We start from the raw sequence: 10,480 nt of genomic DNA, 5'->3' as shown, positions 1-10,480 counted from the left end.
GGACCGGGGACCGGCAACGGGATCGCAAGCCTCGGTGTTGCTCCCGCGCCTCGCTCAGCCAGTGAGCGGGAGCCGGTCTGTATGTGGGATCCGAACCCTCGGACGGGAGCGCCGCCGCGCTTCCCAAGCGGCGCACTATTCAGTGCGCCACCGGGCCGGCCCGGACATTGTCATTCTTAATTTTTGCTAAACCAACAGATGAAAAAACATAACTTTTTTTTTTGTTAAAGAGGTTGAACAAATTTTTTATGTCAACTTAGCCATTTGAGCTTTTGTCCTTTGCTTATATTTCTAGTGAGGGCTGCAGTCTTCATATTTTTATTAGAAATTCATAATCTAATTTCTTCAGAGAATTTTCTTTAATAGCAAATAATTTTTAATTTAAAATTAGCTTTTGAGTAAATAATAAATGTTCAGGGTACAAAATAAAACAAGTACAGAAGAGTATATAATGCAAAGTAGGTTCAAAATAACTTTTTGATTAGACCTTACATATTTGGCAATCATAAAGTTAATAATAAAAACACATGGTGATTCATAATTTCTTTTTTCATATAATATAATCTGTCAGATTATTTTCCTAAGAAGAAAGAAGAGAAACTGATATTATTAAAGTTATTGCTGCAAGGCAATCCCTGCAACTTCAGTTTCATCCTGATGTCAATAAAAACACATGGTGATTCATAATTTCTTTTTTCATATAATATAATCTGTCAGATTATTTTCCTAAGAAGAAAGAAGAGACACTGATATTATTAAAGTTATTGCTGCAAGGCAATCCCTGCAACTTCAGTTTCATCCTGATGTATTCATTGATTCTAAGAAGCAGTTATTTTTTTATTTTGGCATCTCTGAAATTGAGATGCATTTTATAATCAATGACATCTGACCATATCTGGCAACATTATTTCCTTTCTTTGTGATACATAAGATAATGATGCATCTTCAAATTGATGGTCTCATAAATTTGATGAAATGCTACATCTTGTGTGATCATTCTCAAGATGAACGTCATGTTTTTGCTAACCTGGGAAATTTCATACCAATTAAAGGGATTTCTTTTTATTTAGATACTAAAATAATAACTGGATTATAAGATTTCTATAGTAGTAGAAAACCAAATATTTGACATATTTAGTTATTTTGATGAAATTTTCAGCCATCAGAGACATCTTACTAGATGACATTGAAAGACAGTCAAAGAATAAGTGCCATGGGGCCTTAGGTACATTAGCTCAATATTTATGTCTAAATACTTTCATTAGATATCAAAGCTGCCTCAATTCACTGATCTTCAACTACGTTCCAAGTTCTTGGTACTCTAGCTCAGAATTTGGGAAGTCCCACTTTCTAAAGAAAAATTGCCAAGTAGGAGTTTTGAAGACATGGCATTGATTTTCTTCAGAAAAGTAGCACTGTAGAATTAGAAAACTGTCATACCTTTCATTTTTTCCTTAAGAGTAAAACTGCCATGGATCCTCTTCAGTTCTGATTCCATTGTCAGCCCACCAATATCTGCCTCTAGGTGTGTGCGATTCACCATGCCAATCCCAAACACTATTAGAGTAACATGCTGAGGTTCAGAGGTTACCAAGCTACGTTTCCTTTGTGTCTTAGACGAACTGTTGTTGTCTTGTTCATTCTCAAACACAACTTTACATGCTGGCTCTGTAGGGCTCCGAACTCCTTATAAGTAAATGGAAATATACAGTTTTAGGTATGAAAACTGCAAAATGGAAGGACATTTCAAACATTATCTTACCTTTCTTTCCTTCACATTCCCAACCAGCCATCCTCCCCACCTCTTCTCCACCAAAGTGATTTAAAATTTTTTCACCATTTTCCCAAGTTCCTACTGAAAGTAAATAGTGAACATGACATTTGAAATCAGGTCTGTTTGAATCCTTTGAGAGCATACCGTGTAAGGGTTGGGGAGGATGGGAAATGGGGTGGCTGGATATGTGAATGTCATTACCATTTTCTCTCCTTTGTGATTGCTAATTTCTCTGCATTTCAATAATCCCCTTATAACATTAAAAAGTGATGAATAAGCTGCTATCCTTTATAGCATTACAGTAGTCCCCCTTTATTCATGTTTTTCGCTTTCTGTGGTTTTAGTTACCGGCAGTCAACCACAGTCCAAAAATGTGAAATGGAAAATTACAGGAAAAAAACAATTCATAAGTTTTAAATTGCACACTGTTCTGAGCAGTGTAATAAAATCTTGCATGCCATCCCCTCCATCCCACTCAGGACATGACTCCTCCCTTTTTCTGGAGTCTGCATACTGTATACGCTATCCTACCTGCCCCTTTGTCACTTATCACATTGACTAATGTGGTATAGCAGTGCTTGTATTCAAGTAACCCTTAATTTTACTTAATAATGGACCCAAAGAGCAAGAGTAGTAATGCTAACAATTTGAATATGCCAAAGAGAAGCCATAAAGTACTTCCTTTAACTGAAAAAGTGAACATTCTCTACTTAAGGAAAGAAAAAAAATCATATGCTGAGATTGCTAAAATCTATGGTGAGAACAAATCTTCTATCCATGAAATCGTGAAGAAGGAAAAAGAAATTTGTGTATAGAATATATAAAGTTTATTAATATGCACAGTTTCAGGTATCCACTAGGGGTCTTGGAATGTATCCCCTGAGGACAAGGGAGGACTACTGTATTGCTATTCTAAACAGAAATTTCAAAAACATAAAAATGTCTGTTACCTGCTGGTCCAAAGGTTTCTGAAGATTTTTCCAATATTCCTGTTGGATCAGAGATAAGCGAATAGAAGTTAAGCAATTTATACATGTTTTGCCAGCACTCAGCTGAAGGCTCACTTTGTTCTGACACTGTAATTGAATCGGAGTCATCCATATGAATAGTCATGTGATCTACCACATCTTTTGAACCTTTCCTAGACACTTTAGAAGTTCTTCTTTCAGATCTTCCTAATGAATTTTTGTTTCGAGATTCCTTTTTGTTATTCTCATTGTTGGTCCTTTTGTTCTTTGCATTATTTACTCTACTGCCACCATTAAGGCTTCCTCTTGAACTGCGGCTAAAGTCAGATGAGCGAAAATCCCTATGTTTTCTGCTCTTGAAGGTAGGTGTTGGGGATGCTGATCCAGCTGTATATCTACTAAGTTTAATGTCAGTCTGCGTTGCTTTGATGTCATCTATCATTGTACTAAACTGATGAATAAGACGAACCAAAGCCATATCTACATGCTGGCTTATTGACTGACAGGAAATAGTAAAGTTGCAGTGGAAAGTGTTATAATAACGCTTGTTGAGATCATGAAAAGAAAGGGCACTGGTAGAGTTCTGAGGGGTGCACACCGACTTTTCCATTACAACAGCACTGATGCTAAAGGTTTCCAACATTAAAGCTGGTTTGAACTCAAGTGGAGGAAGATTCACATGGCCTTGCCTAAAAATGTAAAAAAAAAACAAAAAACAAAAAAGAAAAGAGAAAGACAAGGGTTTACTTCCTTTTCCCCAGAACCTCACATTTCTGTTCATTTATAGGCAAGATAATCTCCAACGTAAAATATGGTATAAGCCATTTAAATAATTTTAAGCAAGAGATCCAGTAGAATATGCTTTTTCACTAGGCCAACCCTTTTTAATGTTGGAGGCTAGATCTTACACATCTGCCTTCTTGATCTTAGTCTAAAATAAACTAAAGTCAAAATCAGTCTTCTTATGTGAAGAAATTATTCCAATGAAGTGATAAAACAATTTTCTTGCCATCTGATGGTACATCCCTTTGGTACCAGAATTGAGTCAATTATAGATCAACTAGTGTACGTCCCTAACCATCTACTCCCCCTCTATAAACAATATACCTAATTTCTTCACATTTAATATAATTTTATTCACTATTCCTCATGGTATACTTTGCCAAGTTGAAAGCAGAGAGCAACAGCAATTGAAACAAAAACCAAGAAACACATATACAAAAAACCCTTAAAATCCTATATAAAAATTATTTTGGCAAATCCTCCTGCTGTCTGAAGATTTTCATGTAAGAATATTATAGTTAACTTTAATATAAAAGCCAAAAATATCTCAAATTTCCATAAAACAATTACTACTAATAATAATAAACCTCAATAAAACTGTAAAAAGGTATTTTTCCCCTCTTCATCCATGTACATAGGCACAATAGAGCAAAAGTTACAATTAAAATTTTAAAATATTTATTAAATCTCTAATATGAGTAACTATTTTGATTGGAGACAGCAAAAAGATAAGGAAACTAATATTTATGAGGACTTACTATATGCCAGACTCTATGCTAAATGGTTTAATAACTTCCCTGGCTTTATATTCTAGTAGGAGAGTTACATGTGTTTATTTAAGATTAACCCAAAAGCAATGTACAATAATTAGCAGAATGAACAATATGCTACAAAAAAAAAAGGTACCTAGACAAGTATGAAATTAATGACTGTGAAAAACATAGTGTAGTGAAGACCTCCAAATAAATAAGAGTTTAAGGTAGAATTACAGGAGATCTGAGAAATAAAAGCTAACTATGTGTTAGTTGTAAGAATGTGAAGCACTCAGAGCTGGTGTGATAGAAAAATTAAAAACAACGTAAGTTTGGCTAGACCAAAGGCAATTAAGTTCAGAGAATCACTCAAAGAACCTCTCAGAATATAAAAAGGAAAGTGAGATCAGATGAAGGTCTAGTCTGTGGCAGTATTACATGGCATTTACTAAGTCAATAAGTAGGCTATAACTATAATCTAATTTTTATATATGATCTATATCTCTATATACAACCTACTATATATGGTTATATATAAACTCTATATATAATCTAATTATATATTCCTTAATTATATATATGAAGATACATATACTGTGTGTGCATATATACACACACACATTAAATATAGTTCTATTTATATGAAAGTAGACTATTGCAAATAGAAATGAAAGTTTAGCTCAGACCTTTTAAGCCTAAATAGGGAGTATATGTAGGTATTAATGTTCTGGGTCTGGATTTGATAGTTCCAATATGAATAAAGTTCAGTTACTGTTGTTTAGTTAAATAACAACCATCCCCCAACAACACAATTAAAATTTTTAACTAAAATTTACTGTGAATAATTGCATAAAGTACAAATTTGCTGCTAACTCTTCAGTCTACAAATCACTACATAAACAACAGATGTATATCATGATAACTGACTGAACACATCACTACTTTCACAATCGGTCAGTGAGTGGTCAATGGACATTTATTATTCAATTCACACTCAGACAGCAAAGTATGGAGTTAGTTGTGTCTCTGCTTGTCACCCAGCAATAAATCCTCATGACATTTTACAAAAATAAATAATCAAAAAAAGAAATTGGAAAACTAAGATAAAAATGCAGCAAAGAAACTAAAAATGACAATAGTAGTAGTGAAATTCAAGTAAATGTAAATGGAGTTATAGAAGAAACCGCTGACCATGGAAATGTTGATACTTCCACCTTTCAATACTCTAGATATATACAGCCAGAGGAACTCAGTGAAGATAAATTTATTCACATACAGAGAAAAATGGCTGTGACAAAGAAGATGAAGATGTCCCAGAGGAAGCGATCCTGACAAAAAACTTCATAGTAAAAGGAATTCAAAGATATTTCTGACATTGAAAGTGCAAAGGATAAAATGTTGAAAACTGATCAGTACTTATAGAGACGTATGACATTTTGCCAAGGCACAGAAAAGATGCTTGTTTTCTATTGTAAGTTGTATGATAAGCAAAAGAAGAAAAGCGCTGCTTAAATTACCCTTTGATAAGTTTTGTACAAAGAAATAAAACTTAATTCTCAATATTTCTAATGTCTTAAATTATAATGTACCAAATATTAGTTTTATTTGTTTTCATTTTCCTACACATCTACAATAAACAGTAAGAAAGTTTTTAATGTTTTGACAAACATTTTTCAAGGTCACAAAATAAAAATAATTTTTCCCACTGATTATTAAAATCACTCCATATGTTTCAGCAGGCCTGGTCATTGTTATGGTACCACACTGTTGTGAAAAGCAAGGACTCCCTATATTTAATAGAGAAGACAATGCAATCTCCATGTTCCTGTGTCATTAGAAAATCCTCAGATATTTTGATGTGAAACAAAATTGAAGAGAGCTACATTTTTCTATACATAATTCCATGGAATTTTATAAAAATGAATATTTTCAAATTAGTAAAAATTTTAAATATAATATTTCAAATGAAAAATATATTCACTTGGTTATATATTGGATACAGTGCCTTTTACTTTTAACATACCACCCTGCAAAAAGCACAAATACGATAAAACCAAAAATGTTGCAAAAAACCTCTTGTCATAAGTGCCACCTATGCCCATATTCTACTATTCCTATCCACTTAAATGAGACCGACTCAAGGCAAAATTCCAAGTTCCTAAAAGATAAGTCAAATCCTATTAGTGGGTATATTACTGCCTATGTAAGCAGTAAAAAAACCCAGAAGATCTATCCATGACAATACCGAGTGGCAGTAAAAGATGGCGCTTCACTTTCACCATGCAACATGTGTATTCCTGCATATTTAGTCCTGATGGCTATACTTTCAACATGACTTCTACCTTCTTCCTTAAACAAAACACTACTGCCATAAGTCAACACTCAGAAAAGAGGTTAAGAAAAAATTCTAAGTAAAATATATAAAATTACAATCCATACAACCATAAAAATTCCACAACTACTACAGCCAAGTAAATAAATGCTGAGTGTATACATCAACATATGTACTTGGTTCAGACAGGCTTCATATATGTGTTAACATAGTACAAAAATATGCCTAAAAATCAACCCAAAATAGATTAAAGATTTAAATATAAGACCTGAAACTATAAAACTCCTAGAAGAAAACAGCATAGATCAAACACTTCAGGATGTAGGACTGGAACAACTTTATGAATATGGCCTCACAGCACAGGCAACAAAAGAAAAAATAAACAAATGGAAATATATCAAAGCTTCTGCACAGCAAAGAAACAATCAACAGAGTGAAAAGACAACAGAATGGGAGAAAATATCTGCAAACTATATATTTGACAAGGGATTACTATCCAGAATATACAAGAAACTCAAAGAACTTAACAGTAAAAACAATAACAATGAATAATCCTATTAAAAAATGGTCAAAGGAGCTGAATAGACATGTCCCAAAAGAAGACATACAAATGGCCAAGAGGTACGTGAAAAAATGCTCAACATCACTAATCATCAGAGAAATGCAAATCAAAACCACACAGATATCATCTCAACCTAGTTAGACTGGCTATCATCAAAAAGAGAATAACAAATACTGGTTAAGATGTGGAGAAAGGGGACCACATACACCGTTATATACACACACAGACAGATCTGCCATATGATCCAGCAATCCCACTAATGGGTATATACCTAAAGGGATGAAAATCGTCATGTCAAAGGGATACCTGCACTGTCATGTTTATCACAGCTCTATTTACAATAGCCAAGATATGAAACCAATCTAAATGTCTATCAACGGATGATTGGATAAGGAAAATGTGGTGTATATATAAAAAAAAAATGAAATTCTGCCATTCACAGAAGCATGGATGAGCTTGGAGAAAATTATGTTAAATAAAATAAGCCAGTCACCACAGAAAGAGAAATACCACATGTTCTCACTTATATGTGGGAGCTAATAAAAATAAATAAATAAATATACAAACAAATGCGGGGGGAGACACAATAACAATAATTCCTCTTACTTGTTAAAATAAATGAACAGATATGATGTTGATGGAAGTGGAAGAGAGAGGGGGAAAGGGTAGAATTGGTAAAGAGCCATGAAAATCAACTACATTGCAATAAATAAATAAATAAATAATAAAATAAAAATTAAACTATTAATAAATAAATAAATAAGCCAGGCACAGAAAGGGAAATACTGCATGTCCTCACTCATATGTGGAAGTGAAAAAGTAAATAAATGAATAAGAAAGAGAAAGGGAGGGAGGGAGGGAGGGAGGAAGGAAGGGAGGGGGGAAGGAAGGAAGGAAGGAGAACGAACGAACAATAATACATTGAATTTTCAGAAGGAGAGAGGTGTTAGCTTTCAGGGCAGAGAAGCTAGCGAGAAATTGATTAATGGACACAAATATGATTACATTTTGTAATGAAGAATATGCTAATTACCATGATTTGATCATTACACATTATACACAGGTATTGATATTCAACTCTGTACCCCATGTATATGTATAATAAATTATATTTCAATTAAAAAAATGCCTAAGAATAAGCCTCAATCTGTTGATATGATTTTATCAACTGGTTATTAATAAGAAAATGTGGTTACTACTTTTATTAATGAGAAATTGTTTTCTCATTAAGATATTAAAATTACTTTCTCATTGGGATTAGAAGAAAATAAAGTTAACATGTATTATAATTCTTGCACAAAATTTTACACAAAAACATAAAAGATACCTTCTTGCTCTTTTGCTCCTTCTCTCTTTGGCTGTATCTGAATCTACAATATCTGCTCTGAGGCAGTCCAAAGTCCCTGAAAATGAAAGGTGTTCTCCAAAGTACATTCGGTAGCAAAGCGGCATTGTATCCTGTGACTGGATCCCTGTATGGCTCAGAAGAGGTTTGAAAACAACCTAAAGGACATAAAACATTCATATTAGCTCAATTTATAGTTCATCATTTACTGTAGGAATGTGTTTAGAAAAATGTAGCTTTTTTTTCCTTAGCCTTCCACATTATATATTATTACTATAGTGTGAAGCGAAAAAAGGTCTCATATAATCTGCTCTAATTTTACTTAAAACTTAATATTTTTGAACACCTATTACATTCCACTCATCTTCAAATGAATCATAAGGACAAAGATTCCTTGACCCTGTCTGAGTTTCTGAAAGTATAAGGAAAACAAAATTATGATTTGGTTTAAATAATTCTACTTCCTGCCTTTTAAAAAGGCATGAATATCTGTTTCCACTAAAAAACAAAACAAAACAAAACAAAAATTAGTACATTAGGTTCACAAGGTGGTTTATCAACTTCCTGTGTTAATATAAAAATATTTCAAATGCTTTATTATACATATCTGACCTATTTTTAAATAGTATCACTTGGTTCTAACAGTCACTTAACAATTATTTCTGACAGAGAACTTCCTTTATATTTTAAATATCATATATGCTTACAGAATTACATTACTCTGGTTAAATCTCTGTTTAACTGAATTTTGTAGTTGCCGAGCACTAACCCAAACCAATGCAACTACATGAGTTCAATGCTAGAGCACTATAATCACTCTGATTACTCATTCTCTGCTGCATGACTTTTCCTCCTCCTTCATCCTAAAATGGGTGCTATCCAGTGCTTTCTTCAACCTCCTTCTAACTCTTTCACTGTATATTCATTAGCGATCTTTTCCTAAAGCTTAAAAAACCCTAAGTACCATTTATGCAATGAAACCCAAGTCCAGATTTTCAATTTCCTAGGTCACCTTCTTTTTTTGTACTTAGGAAGGTAGGCCACTCTTGTGAAGTTCTAAAGGTCTGGAGTGAAAGAATTCAAACCATTTTACTCTGGGCTGGAATCTTATGAAGAAATTCCCTTTCCCTTGCATACTTGCTTAACATACTCTTTCTTGGGTTTGTTCTTTCATCCCAATGGAAAAACTCTTCCTTCCTCAAAGTCCAAACCACCCTTCATCTTTCTTAATCTTTGTCATCTATTTATCCCCCCTGGTTAAACCTCCATGCCTGCTAGGGACTTTGGTTTGTTTTTCTTTTCTTTTTCTTTTTCATCCCTGTTTATCATCCTGAATGACTTCATTAGCCACACAGATGACTCAACCAACACTTTGGTTCCAAAGTTATGTGACTTCCTCATTCCCCACAACCTTGGCTTAAATTTCATTTTAACAACTTCCTAGACTCTGTATTACATATTTTCCCTCATTTTTCTTGCTACAACTGTTAGGGATCAATCCTCTTCTGTTCCTATAGCTGAGCCACTAAGGACAATGAGAGAAAATTATATCACTGGATTCATTGGTACCTCAACACTAATTTAACCCTTACCTAGATCCTCAGCACTATTTGGCAATCTTTCTGGGGGTCTGTGGTAAGCTCTCTTTCGCATTCATTACATTCTTTACATGTCTAATCACCTTACACAGGTTTTTATGGTATTATTTAATACTTATGTTCCTGGTGCTTTATGGTCTTATTTAATATTTATGTTCCATATTTATGTTTATGTGTAAAATAGTGTAGTTATCTCTAGAAATGTATACTGAATGCTAATAAATACAATGAACCTTTTATACAGGTTGCAACATAAAAAATTATTTCTTTTCCCCTCTCCCCTTTTTTAAAAAATAAAGGAATCCCTAAAAACTACTCCAATGTATTGGAGAAGTAAATCTCATAAAAATTATAAAGTTTCTTAAC

At 33.4% G+C, this 10,480-nt stretch overlaps 1 protein-coding gene across 4 annotated transcripts in view; it reads right to left on the bottom strand.

Moving 5' to 3' along the window:
- Nucleotides 1-10,480, bottom strand: part of LOC103601127 (uncharacterized protein KIAA1109) — a 127,838-nt gene that overhangs the window by 97,657 nt on the left and 19,701 nt on the right. For all 4 annotated transcript variants that reach the window (XM_008585505.1, XM_008585508.1, XM_008585507.1 and 1 more), the window contains exons 12-14: nt 8,499-8,674; nt 2,725-3,431; nt 1,441-1,686 (exon numbers count right to left, since the gene is read on the bottom strand). In XM_008585505.1, coding sequence (XP_008583727.1) covers nt 1,441-1,686; nt 2,725-3,431; nt 8,499-8,674 — 1,129 coding nt within the window. The remainder of the gene's footprint in view (nt 1-1,440; nt 1,687-2,724; nt 3,432-8,498; nt 8,675-10,480) is intronic.

This window comes from Galeopterus variegatus, unplaced genomic scaffold, assembly GCF_000696425.1.
Source record: "Galeopterus variegatus unplaced genomic scaffold, G_variegatus-3.0.2 Scaffold3600, whole genome shotgun sequence".
Taxonomy (NCBI): domain Eukaryota; kingdom Metazoa; phylum Chordata; class Mammalia; order Dermoptera; family Cynocephalidae; genus Galeopterus; species Galeopterus variegatus.
Note: the sequence above shows the minus strand (reverse complement) of the source record. Positions and strands in the feature narration are given on the sequence as shown.